This window comes from Bos mutus, chromosome 4 (assembly GCF_027580195.1).
Source record: "Bos mutus isolate GX-2022 chromosome 4, NWIPB_WYAK_1.1, whole genome shotgun sequence".
NCBI classification, from domain to species: Eukaryota; Metazoa; Chordata; class Mammalia; order Artiodactyla; family Bovidae; genus Bos; species Bos mutus.
Window position 1 is genome coordinate 112,616,839 of NC_091620.1, and position 23,683 is coordinate 112,640,521.

The 23,683-nt window shown below is 36.3% G+C and overlaps 1 protein-coding gene across 7 annotated transcripts in view; it reads right to left on the bottom strand.

The window, feature by feature from the left end:
• The window catches only part of ZPBP (zona pellucida binding protein), a 141,383-nt gene that overhangs the window by 39,506 nt on the left and 78,194 nt on the right, over positions 1-23,683 (bottom strand). For all 7 annotated transcript variants that reach the window (XR_011463915.1, XM_070368833.1, XM_070368829.1 and 4 more), the window contains one exon: positions 18,352-18,529. Coding sequence is in view for 6 of the 7 variants with exons in the window: in XM_070368833.1 (XP_070224934.1) it covers positions 18,352-18,529 (178 nt within the window). In the remaining variant the exon portion in view is untranslated. The remainder of the gene's footprint in view (positions 1-18,351; positions 18,530-23,683) is intronic.

Genomic DNA, 23,683 nt, shown 5'->3' on the forward strand with positions numbered 1-23,683 from the left:
AAAAATATGACTATTCATCAGTAGCAAACTCACACCAGAAGAAATGTTAAATAAAATCCTTCAGGCCATAGGAAGAGAATTGTACATGGAATTGAGTCTACACCAAGAATGAAGACTAACTGATAGGATAATTAGATGGGTAAGTACTGTAGAATATTCTTAAAGAAATGGGAATACCATACCACCCTATCTGCCTCCTGAGAAACCTGTGTGCAGGTCAAGAAGCAACAGTTAGAACTGGACATGGAACAACAGACTGGTTCAAAATTGGGAAACAAGTATGTCAAGGCTGTATACTGTTACCCTGCTTATTTAACTTAAATGTAGAATATATCATAAGAAACACTGGGCTGGATGACTTACAAACTGGAATCAAGACTGCTGGCAGAAATATCAACAACCTCAGATATGCAGATAATACCACTTTAATGGCAGAAAGCTAAGAGGAACTAAAGAGCCTCTTGGGGAAGGTGAAAGAGGAAACTGAATAGCTGACTTAAAATTCAATATTCACAATATGAAGAACATAGGATTTGGTCCCATCACTTCATGGCAAATAGATGCGGAAAAAGTGGAAACAGTGTCAGATTTCATTTTCTTGGGCTCCAAAATCACTTCAGAGGGTGACTGCAGCCACAAAATTAAGACACTTGCTCTTTGGAAGAAAAATCTAAACAGCGTATTAAAAATCAGAGATATCACTTTACCGACAAATGTCCATATATGTCAAAGCTATGGTTTTTCCAGCAGTCATGTATGGATGTGAGAGTTTGGCCATAAAGAAGGCTGAGTGCTGAAGAATTGATATTTTTGAACTGTGGTGTTGGAGAAGACTCTTGAAAGTCCCTTAGACAGCAAGGAGATCAAACCAGTGAATTCTAAAGGAAATCAACTCTGAATACTCACTGGAAGGTCTGGTGCTGAAATTGAAACTCCAATACTTTGGCCACCTGATGGGAAGGGTCGACTGACTGAAAAAGATCCTGATGCTGGGAAAGACTGAGGGCAAGCGGAGAAGGGGATGACAGAGGATGAGATGGTTGGATGGTATCACCAACTCAATGGACATGAATTTGAGCAAACTTAGGGAGATAGTGAAGGACAGGGAAGCCTGGCGTGATGCAGTTCCTGAGGTCACAAAGAGTCGGATATGACTTAGTGACTGAACAACAAATACATGTAACTTTTTCTTATTATTTTTATCCCCATAAAAGATAAACTGTTTAATAAACAGAACAACAGTGTGGGATTTGTGACACAGGTAAGCTAAACTGGATGGATGTCAACAATAAGGAGGGGAAGAAATGGAAGTATATTTTAAGATGCTTATACTTTATATGAAGTGGTATAATAATAAATACAGACTGTGATAAATTAATGACATACACTATAAACCTAAAATAACCATTACAATAAAAACACACAGAGTTGTAACAGGTCAATAAGCCAGATATGTAGAAGAACAAACACTTCAACTGATTTAATCGAATGCAGAAAAATAGTAAAAAAGGAACAAAAAATAAGTTGGGGAAACATAAAGTGGTGAGATGATACACTTGAACTTGACAATAAGAGCAGTTATAGTAAATTGGGTTTAAAGATCCCAATTAAAAGACATATTTTATAAACAAATTGAAACATTTATCTTTTCTCTATATCTAAACTCTCCAGAGATTGGAAGCTCTTATTTTCCAGTAACTTTATAAGTTAGGAAGGTTATCTCAATAACAGGTACAGAAATCTCAAGGAATTTTGGAGACCCTGAGAAGGGAGGAAATTACTTAGATCTGTTAGGCAAAATCTGTGATAGCCTTTGACATGGCTTTCCGCAGGGAAGTGCGCCGACTGTGACAGACCATGCAGAAGCATGGCCGAGAGGAGCTACCCCTCGCCCGATGTCAGGGGTGGCAGCCGGGAGGAGCTACCCCATGCCCGAGGTTAGGGGCGGCGGCTGAGAGGAGCAACCCCACGTCCAAGGAGCAGTGGCTGCACGGGCACAAGAGGGCTGACAGGAGCTACTCCACATTCAAGGTCAAGAGGGGTGGCTGTGAGGAGATATCCCTCGTCCAAGGTAAGGAGCAGTGGCTGCACTTTGCTAGAGCAGCCGTGAAGAGATATCCCACGTCCAAGGTAAGAGAAGCCCAAGTAAGATGGTAGGTGTTGCGAGAGGCATCAGAAGGCAGAAACACAAACCATAATTACAGAAAACTAGTCAGTCTAATTACACGGACCACAGCCTTGTCTAACTCAATGAAACTAAGCCAAGCCCTGCAGGGCCACCCAAGATGGGCAGGTCATGGTGGAGAGGGCTGATGGAATGTCGTCCAGTGGAGAAGGGAATGGCAAACCAATTCAGTATTCTTGCCTTGAGAACCCCATGAACAGTATGAAAAGGCAAAATGATAGGATACTGAAAGAGGAATTCCCCAGGTCAGTAGGTGCTCAATATGCTACTGGAGATCAGTGGAGATATAACTCCAGAAAGAATGAAGGGATGGAGCCAAAGCAAAAAGAATATCCAGCTATGGATGTGACTGGTGATAGAAGCAAGGTCCAATGCTGTAAAGAGCAATATTGCATAGGAACCTGGAATGTCAGGTCCATGAATCAAGGCAAATTGGAAGTAGTCAAACAGGAGATGGCAAGAGTGAATGTTGACATTCTAGGAATCAGCGAACTAAAATGGACTGGAATGGGTGAATTTAACTCAGATGACCATTATATCTACTACTGTGGGCAGGAATCCCTTAGAAGAAATGGAGTAGCCATCATGGTCAACAAGAGTCTGAAATGCAGTACTTGGATGCAATCTCAAAAATGAAAGAATGATCTCTGTTCATTTCCAAGGCAAACCATTCAATATCATAGTAATCCAAGTTTATGCCCCAACCAGTAACGCTGAAGAAGCTGAACTGTTCTATGAAGAGCTACAAGACCTTTAAGAACTAACACTCAAAAAAGATGTCCTTTTCATTATAGGGGACTGGAATGCAATAGGAAGTCAAGAAACACCTGGGGTAACAGGCAAATTTGGCCTTGGAATACGGAATGAAGCAGGGCAAAGGCTAAAAGACTTTTGCCAAGAGAACACACTAGTCATAGCAAACACCCTCTTCCAACACAAGAGAAGACTCTACACATGGATAACACCAGATGATCAACACCGAAATCAGACTGATTATATTCTTTGCAGCCAAAGATGCAGAAGCTCTATACAGTCAGCAAAAACAAGACCAGGAGCTGACTATGGCTCAGATCATGAACTCCTTATAGCCAAATTCAGACTGAAATTGAAGAAAGTAGGGAAAACTACTAGACCATTCAGGTATGATCTAAATCAAATCCCTTATGATTATACAGTGGAAGTGAGAAATAGATTTAAGGGACTAGATCTGATAGAGTGCCTGATGAAATATGGACGGAGGTTCGTGACATTGTACAGGAGACAGGGATCAAGATCATCCTCAGGAAAAAGAAATGCAAAGAGGCAAAATGGCTGTCTAAGGAGGCCTTACAAATAGCTGTTAAAAGAAGAGAAGTGAAAAGCAAAGGAGAAAAGGAAAGATATAAGTATCTGAATGCAGAGTTCCAAAGAATAGCAAGAAGAGATAAGAAAGCCTTCCTCAGTGATCAATGCAAATAAATAGAGGAAAACAACAGAATGGGAAAGACGAGAGAACTCTTCAAGAAAATCAGAGATACCAAGAGAATATTTCATGCAAAGATGGGTCGATAAAGGACAGAAAAGGTATGGACTTAACAGAAGCATAAGATATTAAGAAGAGGTGGCAGGAATACACAGAAGAACTGTACAAAAAAGATCTTCATGACCAAGATAATCACAGTGGTGTGATAACTCACCTAGAGCCAGACATCCTGGAATGTGAAGTCAAGTGGGCCTTAGAAAGCATCACTGCAAACAAAGCCAGTAGAGGTGATGGAATTCTAGTTGAGCTATTTCAAATCCTGAAAGATGATACAGCGAAAGTGTTGTACTCAATATGCCAGCAAATTTGGAAAACTCAGCAGTGGCCACAGGATTGGAAAAGGTCAGTTTTCATTCCAAACGCAAAGAAAGGCAATGCCAAAGAATGCTCAAACTATCACACAATTGCACTCATCTCACATGCTAGTAAAGTAATGCTCAAAATTCTCCAAGCCAGGCTTCAGCAATACATGAACCATGAACTTCCAGATGTTCAAGCTGGTTTTAGAAAAGGCAGAGGAACCAGAGATCAAATCGCCAACATTCGCTGGATCATGGAAGAAGAGAGTTTCAGAAAAACATCTATTTCTGCTTTACTGACTATGCCAAAGCCTTTGACTGTGTGGATCACAATAAACTGTGGAAAATTCTGAAAGAGATGGGAATACCAGACCACCTGACCTGCTGCCTCTTGAGAAACCTATATGCAGGTCAGGAAGCAACAGTTAGAACTGGACATGGAACAACAGACTGGTTCCAAATAGGAAAAGGAGTACGTTAAGGCTGTATATTGTCACCCTGCTTATTTAACTTATATGCAGAGTACATCATGAGAAACACTGGGCTGGAAGAAGCACAAGCTGGAATCAAGATTGCCAGGAGAAATATCAATAACCTCAGATATGCAGATGACACCACCCTTATGGCAGAAAGTAAAGAGGAACTAAAAAGCCTCTTGATGAAAGTGAAAGAAAGAGGAGAGTGAAAAAGTTGGCTTAAAACTCAACATTTAGAAAACTAAGATCGTGGCCTCTGGTCCCATCACTTCATGGGGAATAGATGGGGAAACAGTGGAAACAGTGTCAGACTTTATTTTGGGGGGCTCCAAAATCACTCAGATGGTGACTGCAGCCATGAAATTAAAAGACGCTTACTCCTTGGAAGGAAAGTTATGACCAACCTAGATAGCATATTCAAAAGCAGAGACATTACTTTGCCAACAAAGGTCCGTCTAGTCAAGGCTATGGTTTTTCCTGTGGTCACGTATGGATGTGAGAGTTGGACCATGAAGAATGCTGAGTGCCGAAGAATTGATGCTTTTGAACTGTGGTATTGGAGAAGACTCTTGAGAGTCCCTTGGACTGCAAGGAGATTCAACCAGTCCATCCTAAAGGAGATCAGTCCTGGGTGTTGTTTGGAAGGACTGATGCTAAAGCTGAAACTCCAGTACTTTGCCATCTCATGCGAAGAGCTGACTCATTGGAAAAGACTCTGATGCTGGGAGGGATTGAGGGCAGGAGGAGAAGGGGACGACAGAGGATGAGATGGCTGGATGGCATCACCGACTCAATGGATGTGAGTTTGGGTGAACTCTGGGAGTTGGTGATGGACAGGGAGGCCTGATGTGCTGCAATTCATGGGGTCGCAGAGTCAGACACGACTGAATGACTGAAGTGAAACAATGGTTTTCCTAGCCCTGAAAGGCTTTATTTTAAAAGTTTAGTCTGACAGCAAAAGAGACACAGATGTATAGAACAGTCTTTGGACTCTGTGGGAGAGGGCGAGGGTGGGATGATTTGGGAGAATAGCCTTGAAACATGTATAATATCATATGTGAAATGAATTGCCAATCCAGGTTTAATGCACCATACAGGGTGCTAGGGGCTGGTGCACTGGGATGACCCAGAGGGATGGTATGGGGAGGGAGGTAGGAGGGGGGTTCAGGATGGGGAACACATGTACACCCATCACAGATTCATGTTGATGTATGGCAAAACCAATACAGTATTGTAAAGTAATTAGCCTCCAGTTAAAATAATTAATTTATAATTAAAAAAAAAAAGTCAGTCTGAGACTCTATAAAAGTCTCAGCAAAGCACAAAAGTCTATGATCAATTATGGTTATATAAGTCATCAGGCCAAGTTTATTGAGAACAGATCTATACTACAAACAGGTCTTAATTTGGTTAGATTTGGTACAAATGATGGTGATTTTAAGGAGGAAGAGATGTTTCAATGAATGTTAAATCCCAGTTTGTTAATGGAGGCTTTTCTTCTAAGCCTTAGTTATCTACTAAGACTAACAACTAAGTCTTAGTTATCTACTAAGACTCATTTCCTGGATAGTTCTTTGCTGTTAGGGTATATTAATGTAAAAATTGAACTGAATTATTAAAGAACTTTAATAATGGCTTCCCTGGTGGCTCAGACGGTAAAGCCTGCAACGCGGGAGACCTGAGTTTGATCCCTGGGCTGGGAAGATCCCCTGGAGAAGGAAATGGCAACCCATTCTAGAACTCTTGCCTGGAAAATTCCATGGACAGAGGAGCCTTGTAGGCTACAGTCCATGGGGTCCCAAAGAATTGGACACAACTGAGTGACTTCACTTCACTTCACTTCACTGACAGACTAGATTTAGAAAGCAAGATCAAAATTACATGTTATCTAAATAAGTGCATCTTAACATAAAGACATAAGTTTAAAGTAAGGGTCTAGTAAAAGATACAGCATTTGTACTGATCAATTTTATGTGTCAACCTGGCTAAGTGATACTCACTAGTTATTCAGTCAAACACTAACCCAGGCATTGCTGTAAAGATACTTTGTAGATAAGATGATTGTTTACAATCAGTTGACTTTAAGTAAATGAGATAACCTGGTGGGACTGTTTTAATCCGTCAAAAGGCTAACAACAGTATTACAACTCCCCTAAATAAGAAGAAATTCTGCCTGTGGGCTGCAGCTTCAGACCGTGGCCAACAGTTTTTTGCCTGCCCTTCCTGAGAGCCTGTCCTATAAATTTTGGAATTGTCTCACTAGTTGTCATAATCATATCAAACAATTTCTTGCAATAAATTTCTCATATGTATCTCCTACTGACTGTCTTCTCTAGTGGAACCATGACTGATAATCCATGATAACACCAATAAAAATAAATCTGTAGTTGGTAGTATTAATATTAGACAAAACAGAAGTCAGAGGATAGATTATTACAAGGAATAAAAAATACCTCACAATGATAAGGGCATGAATATAACCAGAAACATATAGCAGAAAACATGTTTCAATAATTAAAAAGTCTGACTCTTTGTGACCCTATGGGCTGTAGCCCACCAGGACTGTAGGAGTGGGTTGCCATACCCTTTTTCAGGAGATTTTCCCAACCCAGGGATCAAAGTCGCTCTCTTATGTCTCCTGCATTGGCTTTTTTGTCTCCTGCATTGGCAGGAGGGTTCTTTACTACTAGTGCCATCTGGAAAGCCCCAAAAGTATTCACATACCACACATTCCCTTTAACAATTGAATTACATTAGATTTCAATAAAAGAAAGACCTCTGGAAATTTCCATAACAGTTGGTAATTAAACACAGTTTTAATAATCAATTGCCTGAAGAAGAAATCAGAGAAGAAATGAGCATTTTGAAATAAATGGAAATGAAAATAAAACATGACAAAATGTGTGAAGTGCCACTAAAGCTAGGGACAAATATATACCTTACAGGCCACACATTATCAGAATGTTATCCCTTACTCAACCTAATTAATCATATGTATTAAAGAAATTGAATTTTTAGTAAAACAAAACACACTTCTCAAAAAAGAAGACAAAATAGAAGGTATTCTCTGTCTTTGCCTTGATGATTCTATATAAGACTAAGCTAATTTCTCTCTCCTGAAGCCAGCAGTGAGTAGGAAGATATATTTAAAGTGCTGGGGGAAAAGCATCAACTGAGAATTATATATCTGGCAACAATGTCCTTTAAAAATTTGGGAGACATAAAGCCATTCCAAGATAAAGAAAAGATGAAGAGATTCATTACCAGTACATCTGTCCTACAAGGAATATTAAACGGAGTCCTTTTAAAGTAGAAATTAAAGGATGCTAGACAATAACTCCAAGTCAGATGAACAAATACAGATCTCTAGTAAAGGCAGACACACAGTGGGTATAAATGTCAAAATTATGGCAATTCTGGCTTGTAACCACTATTTTTATTTTCTGTAAAATTTAAAAAACAAATGCATAAGAACAATTATCAATTATGTTATTGGGCACACAATATTAAAGATAAAATTTGTTGTGGCTGTTTGGTCACTAAGTCACATCTCATTCTTTGCAACCCCATGGACTGTAGCCCACCAGACACCTCTGTCCATGGGATTCCCCAGGCAAGAATACAGAGTGGGTTGCCATCTCCTTCTCCAGGAGATCTTCCTGACCCAGGGATCAAACCCACATCTCCTGAAATGGCAGGCAGATTCTTTACTGTTGAGCCACCAGGGAAGCCTCTAAAGATATAATTTAGAACATCAATAAGTTAAGGGGAATGCAGAGTTGTAAAGAGGGAGAGTGTATATACTTGAATGAAGCTAAGTTGATACCAGTTATAATTAGATTGTTATAATAAGATGCTATATTTCATCTCTAATGGAGCCACAGAGTAAAGAACTTTACAAAGGAAATGAGAAGGGAATCAAAAAGTGTCACTATAAGAAATCAACTAAACATAAAAGAAGGCAGGAATGGAAGAAATGAGGAACAAAAAGGTATGAGAAATACAGAGAACAAACAGCAAAATGACAGTACTCCTTTCGTAAGCAGTAACTTTAAACATTAATGGATTCACCTCTCCAGTCAAGAAGAGATACCGGCAACATGGATCAAAGGAAAAAAAAAAAAATGTTTCACCCAGTGTTAACTACAAGAGACTCATTCAGTTCTTAAGCACAAAAAGGCTGAAAGTGAGAGAACAGAAAAGATCTTACATAGAAAAAAAAATTTTACCTGCAAAGATTAACCAAAAGAAAGCTAGGTGACTATACTAGTATCAGAAAAAAATAGACTTTCAGACAAAAATTATTATAAGATACAAAGAATATTACATATGATAGAAAATTCAGTTTATCAAGAAGAAATAACAATTATAAATGTATATGTAGTTTTCACAACAAAACTCCAAAATATATAAGGCAAACACTGAAAGAACTGAAAGGAAATAGAGTTTTATATAATATTAGTGACTTCAATAACTCATTTTAAAAAATAACAACCATACAAAAACTCAATAAGGAAACGGAGAACTTGAACAACACTATAAATACATTAGACCTAAGAGACATATATAGAGGCCTCCATCAGAATAGCTAAATATACATTTTTATCAAGTGAACATGGAACATTCTTCAGGATAGATCATATGTTAGGTCCCTAAAAAGTCTCAATAAACTTCAAAAGATTGAAATCATACAAAGTGCCTTTTCTGATTACAATAGAATAAAGCTGGAAATCAGTACATTAAGGAACACAGGAAAATACATAAATATTTGGAAATCAAATAATACTGTTAATTAATGAATCAATTGATAAACACAAGGGAAACAGGTACTTTGAGAAAATGAAAATGACAATAAACTTATGAGATGCAGCAAAAGAAGTGCTAAGAGAGTTATTTATAACTCTAAATACTTAGATCCAAAAAGAAAGATCTCAAATTAATAAACTGACTGCTCAAAGTCAAAGTGAAAGTCTCTCAGTCATGTCCGACTCTTTGCAACTCCATGGACTGTTTTCCAGGCCAGAATACTGGAGTGGCTAGCCTTTCCCCTCTCCAGGGGATCTTCCCAACCCAGGGATCAAACCCAGGTCTCCCACATTGCAGGCAGATTCTTTACCAGCTAAGCCGTCAGGGAAGCCCGACTTTGCTTAAGGAAATAGGAAACGTGAAACAAACAGAGCACAAAGCCAACAGAATGATGAAGATAATAAAGATTAAAACTGAGGCAAAAAAATACACATAAATATACAGGAAAGTATATTAACAAAAACACAAAGCTGATTCTTTGAAAAAACTAACAAAATTAATCACTTTAGCTAGACTATGAATAAAAGAGAAAAGACTTAAAACACTAAAATAACAATCTGAGTAAAAGTTGGGATATTACTACTGATTTTATACAAAAAGAAATATAAAAGTACACTATGAATAACTGAACACCAATAAATTAGATAACTGAAATGAAATGGACACATTTCTAACAACACATAATCTACCAAAATGACACATAAAGAAATAGAAAATCTGAATAAACCTGTAACTAGTAAGACATTAAATTAGCAATCGAAAACCTCCTCATAAAGAAAAGCCCAGGGCCAGATAGCTACACTGGTGAATTCTATTAAAATTTAAAGAGGCAACATAATTCCTTTTTTCAAACTCATCCAGTAATGCAGAGACACTTCCTAACTCATAAAGTTATCATTATCCTGATACCAAAGCCTCAAGAAAATTAAGCTAATATCCTTTATGAATGCTGACAAAAATCCTCAACAAAATACACCAAATTTAGCAACATATTTAGAAGACTGTATGCTGTGACCAAGTGGGTTTTATTCCCAGAATGCAAGGATGATTCAACATACAAAAACTTGATCAATTATATATACCACATTAACAGTATGAAGCAGGGGAAAAAATGCTCATCTCAATTTATACAAAACATTTTGCCAATGTCAATACTCTTTCATAATAACAATAGTCAACTATGTATGGAAGAAAACTCTCTTAAAAGTCATATATGAAAAACTAACAACTAATATCATACTTAACAGTTAAAGATTGAAAGCTTTTTCTCCTAAGAACAACATGAATGGCCACATTTGCCACTTATATTCAACATACTGGAAATTTTTGACAGGGTAATTTGGTAAGAAGAATAAATGAATATGATTTTAAAAGAAGAATAAAAGTATTTCTGTTCATAGATGTCATGATCACATGTATAAAATACTAAAAAAAACTTACTAAATCAATAAACAAATTCAGCAAAATTGTACCATATGGAACCAATATGCTAAAACAGGTGCATTTCTAGAAATCAGTAATGAATAATCCAACATGGGAGCCAAGAAAACAATTCACTTAGAATAGAATAACAAAGAACAAAATGGCTAGGAAAAAATTCATCCAAGAAGGCTGAATTTGTAGCTTTCACGCACTGAAAACTACAAAACACTGCTGAAAGAGTTTTGAAACAGGATACAGAAAGTTGAAAAGATATCCTGTGTTCATGGATTACAGGACTTAAATAATAAGATAAAAATACCACCTAAAGCAATCTACAGGTGCAAAGCAATTCCTATCAAAATCACAATTTGAGTGTGTGGTTTTTTCTTTTCAGAAATAGTAAAACTCATCCTAAAATCCACAAGGAACTCTAGGATCCATGAATAACAAAACAATCTTGAAAAAGAAAGATTTAGGTCAATCACATTTCTTGATTTCAGAATTCATTTTTGTAGTAAATTTTGCTATAGTAATCAAAACTGTGTGATATTAGCATAAACACAGATATACAGACCAACAGATCAAAACAGAGGTCCCAGAAACATACATGGTTAACTGATGTTCAACATGGAAGCTAAGACCATTCCATGGGTAAAGCGTAATCTTTTCAACAACTGGTGCTGGAAAACTGAATATCCACATGCAAAACAATAAAGATGGACTCTTACATTGTATACAAAAATCAACTCCCAAAGACCTCACCACCAAATAGAACCACACTGGGGATTAGGTTTCAGCACACGAATTTGAAGGGATATAACTTTGGTAAAAAGTATAGCAGAATTCTTTGAACTATTTTCCTAACTTTTCTGAAGTCTAAATTTTATATCAAAACTAAAAGTTTAAAACAATCAGTTACCTAGATACAAATCTAAGTAAAATATTTCTAAGACATCTATAAGAACAATTATAACTGGGATACATTTAAACAAAAACTTAACGGGATATATTTCAATGAAGATGCACAAGCATATGCACACGCACACTCAGATACACATCATGCTCATGAGTTGGAAGACTCAGTATTGGTAGGATGACAATTCTACCAAAGAGACTGATAGATTCAATGAAGTGACAATGAAAATCCAACAGCTATTTTTATAGAACTTGACAAGATGATTTCAAAAGTCTGACCGAAAAAAAAAAAAAAGTCTGACTGGAGAGGTAATGGACCTCATAGCACATAGTGAAAGTTGCTCCGTTGTGTACGACCCCATGGATTATGGAATTCTCCAGGCCAGAATACTGGACTGGGCGGCTTTTCCCTTCTCCAGGGGATCCTCCCAACCCAGGGATCGAACCCAGGTCTCCCACATTGCAGGCAGATTCTTTACCAGTGAGCCACCAGGGAAGCCCAAAAATACTGGAGTGGGTAGCCTATCCCTTCGCCAGGGGATCTTCCCAATCCAGGAATTAAACTGGGGTCTCCTGCATTGCAGGCAGATTCTTTACCAACTGAGCTATCAGGGAAGCCCTCATAGTACATAAGGACACGGCTTATCAGAGATTTGAGACTCATTAAAAGTTGTAACTATTTGTTGAAGGGATAGACTAACGCATTAGTGGAACAAGAAAGTATTCAGAAACATATCTACCTATAGAGACAAAAATATGTAGCAGTGGGTAAAGGATGATACTATTGAAGGTTTTAAAGTAATGAGATGATTACATTTGGAATTCACAAGTATAATCAGAAGCAATATGGTATACGGACTGAAAAGGAGAAAAAGTAAAGGGGCACCAGTTAGGAAAAGACTATAATCATTCCAGGCAAAAAACAATGAAATCCAAATTACAGTGGGAATGAAATCAAGCAGATAAATTTGGGTAAAACCTCTGAACAAGAAATTAACTGTAGAAGAGCAGTGAGGGAGAGCGAAGAGAAGGAAAAGTTGGAAAGTGCAAAGGACTGCTGTCCAGTTAACAAGTCCTGAGTGGCAGACCTGTGAAATCTCCCAGATAAAAGAATCAGTCTAAGCAGATGCAGCAGAGACATGGTCCTGACTTCAAGGGCTATAAAATTTTGCTTTTTAATTTTTGAAAAGTCATACTCAGAATCTATTAAAAGACATACCAAATGTCTGTTGTTACATATACATTATAACACTGCAATACATTATAACATTGTAATGCCCTGTTACACACATATTTTAAGAGATTAAGATAGGTAAAACATGCTAAACTATTATAAAACACACCAAAAATGTAAAATATCAAAATGTCCATTATTTAAGATTAATACTCATTTTTCTATAAATTTATACAAAGAAGTAACTAAAAAAAATAAGCTGGTTAAGTAAAAGTGTAAACATTTAATACAATAATAAAAAAAATAATCTAATTTCTAACATAAACAAAATGTTTAAATGTAATTCCTAAGATTAGTTAGCTATTTTTAATAAATAAAAGTAATATGCAGAGAGTAGAGTAACATGCAATTGCATTTATAACTTAATGGTCAATAGAAAAAAAAAAGTCACAATAATTTCACTATTTCTGCTGAACCATTTATTGATATAGCTCTGTTAAAATTATAAATTTATGAAGACAAAGATCAGGTGATACCATACACAAATGATAAATTTGAATTATTAGAGAAAGGAAACACTTGTGAATATTTTTCTTTAGCATGCCTTTAGTGTTTAAACAATGGTGCTCAAGCTTTAAGGGAAAATTTTAAATTTTTACCTTTTTATTCTGAACTCTAACACACAAAAAAAAATAAGATAGAAATGTACAATATAATGAATGCTTGCACAGAAGACCTGTCTAGAAACAATTAAGGAACATAAAATAGGAGCCTGCCACCTCTCAACACTGCTCCTGTCCCACTCCACTCATTCCCCGTCCCCATCACAAGTCAGCACTAGTCATGTGCGTCACGGTGATAATTTCCGTCAACTGCACTGCAGTTTTAGCTTTCAGCATTCATAAATAAACCTCCATAAAACACAGTTCAGTTATGCCAAACTGTATGGATTACACTGTGGTTGATTGGCTTCTTTTCCATCAGTTATGTTTATAAAATTTATCCACACGGTTGTAATTCCCATTCACCCATTATAGCCATTCCTATATAACACTCCCATTGTATGAATATATCACTCTTTTATTTGCACATTTTAACATGAATGGACATTTCGGTTGTCTCTAGTTTGGGACTATGAAAACATATGCTGTGAAGAAATTTTCCTGAGAGTCAAATGCTAGATCACAGAGTATGGGCATCATCACGTTTACAGTAATGCCAAACTGCTTCTCCGGGCACACGACTTACATCCATTGAGGCAGTGTACTCCAAGTCTCCACAGCTTTTTAAACATATAGTGTATTAAGACTGTTTACTTTTCGTCCATCTGATAATTGCGTAGCAGGATCTCATTTAGTTTTTAATTTACATTTTCCTGATTACAAAAAGGTTGAACATATTTTCACGGACCCACTGACCATCTGGAATTACTCTCTTGTGAATTACTTGTTCAAACCTCTTTCCATTTTTTCAATATTGTCTTGTCTTTTTCAAAAATGTTTTCTTACAGGTTTTTTATATGACCTAGTCTTTTGTTGGTTATATCCATTACAAATATATTTCCCACTCTTTGGATTATCTTCTCTTTGGAATATCTTTTGATAAACCTAAGTACTTAATTTTTATGTAGACAAATTTAACAACCTTTTTTAATAAAAATCAGTGATTTTTGTGTTTTTTTAATCTTTTTCTGATGCTGAAGATGTGATGATATTTGCTTGTTATATTCTAAAATGTTTACAGTTCTTGATCTATTTATGTTTGTAATACATCTGTAAGTGATTTTTAGCTGAGTCCAATCTCAATTTTTTCTATACTGCTTTATATGCCAGTATTACCTGACAATTTTCATGTATTTCAGACCTATGTTAAGTCCTCACAAATTCAGAAATACTGTATTGTCACCTCTTCTTATTAGACCCATCCTTTCATCACTATGTAAAGCCTCCTTTTATAACTAGTAAGACTTCTTGCCTTAAAGTTTGCTTTGCTGACATCAGCTTTTTTTGTTATTATTTTTCTTGGTGCTTGGATATAAAATTAAAGTACGAGTTCACACTTACATGTGTGAGCAGAATAAATTTTTAGAGTCTAAAATACCTTATTAAAAACAACTATACTCCTAAATAATTCACTTTCACTGAAAAATTGAAGTGTGAAAGTATACTTTATTAATAAAATTATCCAGTGTTTAACCTGTAAGCTGATTACTTCTAACACAGACATTATATCATCATGATAATCTTGCTAAAGTTTCCTGGGACTCCCCAAAGCTTTGGATGTGCAACAGAAAGCTTTATTTATAAAGAAAGTAACAGAAAACAACAGTGCTGCATAAAGTGTCAGAAAGCTATCTCTTCACCCATTATAATCAATGAAAACCAGTCTACTGCTTCAGCAGGAGGAAAGGCATCCCATCTAGGTACTGCTTTATCAATACCAATATTCAGCAGGTTTAAACTTTCATGCACATCAACCCACCTAGGACACTTATAAATGTAGCTGACTGGCTCCCACACCTCGGATATATTTTTGAGAAGATCTTCAGGTAACTTTAAGACAGTGCCATAGTTTAAAGAAGAAGAAAAAGGAGGAGTGGGATATTATGTCCAAAAATGCTATTTGATGAGGTTAAATAGGAATAAAATAAAGAGGAAAACAAGATATACAGAGTCTTACAGAAATAATAGAAACCACAGAAATTATACAGTGAAACATATTTTAGAATCTGGATTGTAAAAAAATTCTATCAGAAACAGTATAATATTCCATCTGGACTTCAGTTGTAGTACTTTTATAATTTATGAAATTAGATATCTATAATTAACAAATTAGAACTTCATTATTCATGTCAAAATTATAGGCAAAATGATGCATATAATAAGCAATGCTAAATGTGAAGTTGAAGTTTTTAGTAAAAATCAATTTAAAATGCTAAGTTAACTAGAAATGATAAAATAGTAGAGGTAGAAATGTTAAGTTTCCAAGCTTATAAGCAAACAATCTTTATCTGTGGTCTAGATGTGAAAATTAAATGAGTAAAGTAAGATATCCAGAAAAAAAGAAAACCTCACTGTTTACTTAACGGACTGTTGAGAAAGTAAATAAACTCACATAATAGATCTGCTTATCTCAGTCTGTGCTGAACATAGAGTGTCTTCATTTTGGAAGTAAGTTATTTTACACAGTACCTCATACATTTTATGTGCTTCTATCTAGTATTTCATTTCACACTTGAATGGATTTTAAGTTCATTTAATATGTTAATGTTGTCTTGTAAGTATTGTTGTATTTTATGTTGTTTTTGTTTAGTCATTAAGCTGGGTCTTACTCTTTTGCGACCCCATGGACTGTAGTTCGCCAGGCTCTTCGGTCTATGGGATTTCCCAGGCAAGAATACTAGAGTGAATTGCCATATTGTTCTCCAGGGAATCTTCCCAATCCAAGGATCAAACCCACGTCTCATGCACTGCAGGTGGATTCTTCACCACTGAGCCACCAGAGAAGCCCATTATATTTTTACAGAGTCTTGCAATTTGCAGAACAAAGTAAATGTGCTTCTGAGTAGCAGGTGCTCTTTAAAATTTTTAGAACGATAGCCTCATATGATATAGACAAAAATAACTGTATATGACGCGGACTTGAAGGTCACATTGTACTTAATGAGTTCTGTGCAAAAGGAGCTCCATCTTGCTTAAGTAGTCTAACAGAGATGATAATAACACAAAAGTAATCTAAATTAAAATATTTATTTATCATTGAATGACACAAATTGAAATATAACAAATCATTAGTTGATAAGTATACTGAGCAATGATAATAATCCCATAAAATTCAAGAAATAAATGACATTTCTCTCCTCTATTCAAAGATATAGCTCATACTGCCACATTAAATTTGAATTCTCCCACTTTGCTCTCAAAGCCTGCCATGCCCTTCTGATACTAATCCTCTAGCTCCAGTCAAGTGAAATCCCCCAGAAATCTGAAGCTCAATCACACCCTTGCTTGGGTGGTACTTGCTAAGCCTGAATCTTCAGAGTCCTACGTCAAGTGTCAAATTACTCAGAAGGGCTTTTTGCCAATTACATTAATCCTTTAGGATCCATCCTATCTCTAATTTGGTTTGTTTTATATAATCTTTCTGTTCTTTTCCCTGTGGTGTAATGGTCTCTTGTTCACTAATTGTTTCCTGGATATATCTCCTGTATCGCTAAGCTCTGTGGGCCAAGACATGCATGTGGGACAGCATTGCAGAGCCAGAAAATATTTTAGATATTTATACATATTTTATTTATACTTCCCAAGGTGTCTGTTGTCAAGAATAAGAGAGGTACTTAATAAACCTGATCAAACAGTATAACACATAGTAACCTGAATGTTATAATTACATGGTAAAATGAGAATATCTGAAAATTATGCTATCTGAACTTTTATAAATGCAAAAAAATTAATGATGAAATTATTATTATCACAATAATAATTATGATGAAACCTATTATTTCACATGAAAGAGCTACATTTAACTATTTCAAATTCTTGGAGTTAATGATATACAACTATTTAAATGTTTTAGCTTGTCTTAAAAGACTTTATTGATGGATAATGTAAATACATTTAAGAGACAGCTAAACTACGGGTTTTGTTTTCACTGTTTGGCATTCCTAGGATTTTCTTTCATCATTTTCTGTGCTCTAGTGATGTATGTAAGCACAGATTTGCAAAACAGTCTCTAGGTTGGTACTTGTAAGTGTGTTATTTGTTAAATTTGTATTTCCTAAGACAAATTTTTAGAACATTCTGTCAAAATTCGTATCCTTAAACAAAAACAAAATTATGAAAAAACAGAGCAAAATCTAACCAAGTTAAGTAAAGCGAAGTAAAAATAATATTTAGAGCTCTATCAAATGAACAGGTTTTTCATCTAACATAAGATAACAGAAGAGAAGGGGAAGAAACAGAGACTTGGAAAATGGTACTAATTTAGTGGTATTTTTATTAGAAAGTCTCTGAGGATTAATTGGCTCAATCAACAACTGAAAATAGAAATTCAAAGACTTTGCATCCATGTCCCAGTGCTAACAGCCTCTACAGGTGCTTCAATAAGAGCACACGATGGAGGAAATCCAGACAGCAGCTCAGACGCTTCAGTGGGAGGATCAAAGGCCAGAAGGAGGACTGGCAGTAAAGCAACTCACACATTTATGGTTTAAAAAAGTAAAAAGATATCTAACCTAGGCAATATGAATGTAAACTCCTCAAAAATTGGTTCTAAAATAAATATAGTTTGGCCACTAAGATAAGTAACTCTAGGTGTCTCCTAACTAGCATTTGTTTTTCCTCCCAGACAACTGCCTGATGCCCCAACCCCTCTTTACTCTAATATTAAAACAAGGCCAGAATTAAGCCAGATGTTTTCTTTTAAATCTTCAGGCTGAGTCTTTTAAAACACACTACTTCAAACCTAAATGACAGTAAATAAAAGTGAGAGATGTTCACTTAGGCATAATGAAGGTAAGTGAATAAATCATAAAATCAGATTTCATTACATACCACAGCACTCAGGACATCGTGGGTGTTTCAGGATATTCATTCCATACCCTGGGAAGCAGCGATTAATCCAAACCATTTGGAGGGTACCTTCAATATAGTATATCTCAGGCAATGGCTCTGCACGTCTGCCCAAAACTTCCACTTGTTGATTAAAAAACCGCTCTATGAGATTTTTAGCCTGAGACAGAAATACAGTATGAAAAATCATTATTGAATAAATGTAAATATTAGAACAAATAAGGATTCATATGTTTTTAGAAACAGGAAAAATTCTCAAGGTCCTTATTTTTTCTGAATTCAAAGGATATAAATAGCATCTATAAAACTGAAAAGATTTCAACTATAAACCTCAAATATTTTCAAATACAACACAGAGAAACTATTTCAGTATATAACCAAAAATTTTGGTCTCTTTGGTTTTGAATAATATGTGAAAGTGTTACAGTCACTAAGTCATGTCTGACTCTTTGCATCCCCATAGACTGCAGCCTGCAAGGCTCTTCTGTCCAAGGAATTCTCCAGGGAAGAATACTGAAGTGGGTAACATTCCCTTCTCCAGGAAATCTTTCTGATCCAGGGATCAAACTTGGGTCTCCTGCACTGTAGATTCTTTATGGCATAAGAGCAAAAATAAGACAGTTCTTTGAAATAAAATGTACTTTCAGAAATGTACTCTAACAATTAAATGTTCTTTAAAAAATGTACTTTAAGAATCTTTAAGAAGCAAATGCTGAGGCATCTGCTCCACTCTTTCCATAAAGAAAAATTAGGTTTAAAAACAAGAGGGAATACAGCCCATATTAAAACTTCTCGCTCTGTTTCAAAAATAAAATTTACAAAATAATTAAGGCATAATTCTGACCTATAATTAATTAACTTTTTACTTATAGTAATTATTCTGTCTTGACTCCTAAAAGTAAGGAGAGGCTTATACTTTTCGGTGACTAGTAAGCTTTACCTGGTAAAACATGAGGTATGGTCATGAGTTAACACCCTCTGTAAGTCAGTTAGTTCAGCTCAGTTCTTCTGTGCTAACATTCACCTCTAACACAGTAAGAAGCAGGGATGAAGGAACTCATGTACATCTATAACCACTAATGATGTATCTCAATCTACTGACTTCCTCAGATATCTTTCAAATTATATTCCTGCCATAAAAATTTCTACAAGTGATTGTAAAAATGTTTTTCAGTATACTACATTCAATCAGTCTATTAATGAATTACTACATTTTTACAGTCTACATGGTTTTCTTTTATTTCTAATAAATTCTGTCAAATTTGCTGCTATTTATTTTTAGTTAAGGAAGTGCTTACAAATTAATTAGCTACAAGTCTGGTATGTAATTAACTATATTTAAATAGTGAGTGAAAGTCACTCAGTCATATCCAGCTCTTTGCAACTCCATGCTATACAGTCCACGGAATTCTCCAGGCTATAACAGTGGAGCTGTTAGCCATTCCATTCTCCAGGCGAAGCTGTTCCCTTCCCAACCCAGGGATCAAACCCAGGTCTCCCTCATTGAAGGCAGATTCATTATGAGCTGAGCCACTAGGGAAGCCCAAGAATACTGGAGTGGGTAGCCTATCCCTTCTCCAGCGGATCTTTCTGACCCAGGAGTCAAACTGGGGTCTCCTGCATTGCCAGCGGATTCTTTACCAGCTGAGCTACCAGGTGAAAGTGAAAGCATTAATCACTCAGTTGTGTCGGACTCTTTGCGAGCCCACGGACTGTAGCCTGCCAGGCTGCTCCATCCAGGGGATTTTCCAGGCAAGAATACTGGAGTGGGTTGCCATTTCCTTCTCCAGGGGATCTCCCAGACCCAGGGATCAAACCCAGGTCTCCTGCATTGCAAGCAGACTCTTTACCATATGAGCTACCAGGGAAGCACAAGACTACAAATAAAATTTTCAGGAGACACACTCATAATCACTTAGCTTTCTAACATGCTATGCAGAAAACAACAACAACAACAACAACAATGAAACTAGATCTGGAAAACTGGACTTGATGAACAAAAATAATCATGCAAATCAGATTTCTGTTTCCTATTTTTCTTCTAAAAAGCAGAATGAGGATAAGTATCTCATTTGGTAGAAATAGAAAGAAAGTAAATTACTTGAATCACTGACTCAGTTTTTTAAATAATGAGTATGTTGATGGTTGACAAGGGTCAACTGTACCAAATAAAGGGTGAAATTGGGGAATTCTCTGAGTTGGGTAAGAATGAAAGATTTTAAAGCAAAAATTTTTGGATGACATAAGAACAAATCATGATTATAGAAATTCTTCATAGTTTAATTACCTAACTTAAGATATGAAGAATACTACAGAACAAAAAAAAAAAAGAATACTACAGAACAAACATCATAGTGCCTAGCCTAAGCTACTATTCCCTTCATCCCAAACTTTACAGAATGATTAAACATATATGGAAGGAATATGTTCTATAGTTATCAGTTATTGATTAAAAGACTAGAACAAGAAATCATTAAATATATATATATACATATATATATATATATAACTTCTGCATGGGGAAGTTGAACAGCTTCCTTTGAGAATCATAATCTGTTCCTATGATCATGCCAAGTTAGGTACTAAAAAGGTGACTAGGAAGGCTTTTACTATTTGCACTACATTAGTCCAGCAAGCCCAGAAAGCAACAATGACTTAAAATTATAGAACTCCTAGGATAGGCAAAAAAATGCTATACATTATACAGGATCAGATTTAGACTGGAGCTCCAATAACCATGAGGGGAGATTTCATTATGTACCAGCTATTACAAACAATACACTTCTAAGATAGAATCTGTTGCAAAACTTTGGTTAACATCCATATTTGGGAATCTCTTTGGAAAATGACTAGAGTCACTGAATAGGACTGGAATTAAGAAGCAAAACTAAAACAAACAAACAAACAAACAAAAAAAAAAACAAAAGAAAAGGAGATAGAGGCTTAAGGTATCTTGAATGAAATGGAAAGAACTGTGAATTTGCACAGAAAAAAACTGGTGATCTTGGTGCTCAGTGAGCAAATAAGAGGTAGGGTGTCCAGATATTACAGGAGAATGTTCCAATGTCCGTATCTTATAGGAGAATGTCCTTTAACTGTTGAAGAAGATTAAATGAAAACACAAAGTCCTCCCTCTCATGGTAGGAACACCAACACAAACGATGTATACACACTCAGATCAGGAAGGAAAGTAAAAGGTTATACAACAGTTTGAATTCCTTGGAAGGTGGAATCCACTCCTAAGAAGCATAACCAATCCTAGAACTCTAGAATAAAGAAAAATTTAACTTTGCAATGTAGAGTCTACATGAGTCCTGAAGCAACAGGCAAAAGGATCAACTCTTCACTCAGAGTTAGTCACTGAAGCTGTAGTTGTTCCACAGGAAATGAAACCTGCACTGGAAAACCAGATTCTTTAGAAGAAAGATGAGAGATAATTCATAATTCAGGTTTTAAACTTATTAGAGATTTAGCTGTCATATTAAGTTTTTTATATTGGTATATTTCTAACTGATAAAAGCAGACAAGATGGAAGTAGAGGACAGAAATGACATTTAAAAATACAGAAAAAGATTTCCCATTTTCAACCATATGATGCACCAGATATTCTGGAAAATCCTCCTGCTAAATATCAACTAACCACATAAACAGAGCAAAGATCTTGTGTAGCTATGTTTCAACAATAAGAGAGAAAGAAAAAGCAAAAAGGAAGACAGGGAGAAAAAGATGCTAAAAATGAAAATTACAAACCAAACATTAGCTACTATTAATGGTGTGGATCACAATAAACTGTGGAAAATTCTGAAACAGATGGGAATACCAGACTACCTGACATGCCTCTTGAAGAAACCTATATACAGGTCAGGAAGCAACAGTTAGAACTGGACATGGAACAACAGACTGGTTCCTAATAGGAAAAGGAGTATGTCAAGGCTGTATATTGTCACCCTGATTATTTAATTTATATGCAGAGTACATCATGAGAAACGCTGGGCTGGAAGAAGCACAAGCTGGAATCAAGATTGCTGGGAGAAATATCAATAACCTCAGATATGCAGATGACACCACCCTTATGTCAGAAAGTGAAGAGGAACTAAAGAGCCTCTTGATGAAAGTGAAAGAGGAGAGTGAAAAAGTTGGCTTAAAGCTCAACATTCAGAAAACTAAGATCATGGCATCTGGTCCCATCACTTCATGGCAAATAGATGGGGAAACAGTGGCTGATTTTATTTTTCTGGTCTCCAAAATCCCTGCAAATGGTGACTGCAGCCATGAAATTAAAAGACGCTTACTCCTTGGAAGGAAAGATATGAACAACCTGGACAGCCTATTAAAAAGCAGAGACATTATTTTGTAAACAAAGGTCCGTCTAGTCAAGACTATGGTTTTTCCAGGTTAAATGATATGTAATGGAATAATCAAAACCCATCTACATAAAGCAGTACTATGATTTAAAAACAATAAAGCAAAAAAGGGCAACGCCAAAGAATGTTCAAACTAGTGTACAACTGCTATACACAATTCATGTCATATGCTAGTAAGGTTATGCTCAAAATCCTTCAAGCAAGCCTTGGCAGTACATGAACTGAGAACTTGCAGATGTACAGCAGTAGTAGTGTTAGCCCCTGAGTCGTGTCCAAAACTTTGTGACCCCATTGACCACGTGACACCAGGCTCCTCTGCCCATGGGACTCTTAAGGCAAGAATACTGGAGTGGGTTGCCATTCCTTTCTCCAGGGGATATTCCCGACCTAGGGATCAAGCCCAGGTCTCCTGCACTACAGGCAGATTCTTTACCATATGAGCTATATGGAAGCCCAGACATACAAACTGAATTTAAAAAAGGCAGAAGAACAAGAGATCACATTGTCAAAATTCATCGGCTCATAGAAAAAGCAAGAGAATTCCAGAAAAACATCTACTTCTGCTTCACTGACTACACTAAATCTTTCAACTGTGTAGATCACAAGAAACTGTGGAAAATCTTAAAGAGATGGGAATACCAGACCACCTTAACTGTTTCCTGAGAAACCTCTATGAGGGTCAGGAAACAACAGAACTGCACATGGAACAATGGACTGGTTCAAAATTGGGAAAGGAGTAAGACAAGGCTATCTATTGTCACCCTGCATATTCAACTTTTATGCAGAGTACATCATGTGAAATGCCAGCCTAGATAATCACAAGCTTGAAACAAGACTGCCAGAGAAATATCAAAAACCTTAGATATGCAGATGACATCACCCTAATGGCAGAAAGTGAAGAGGAACTAAAGAGGCTCTTGATAAGGGTGAAAAAAAAGAGTGAAAAAGCC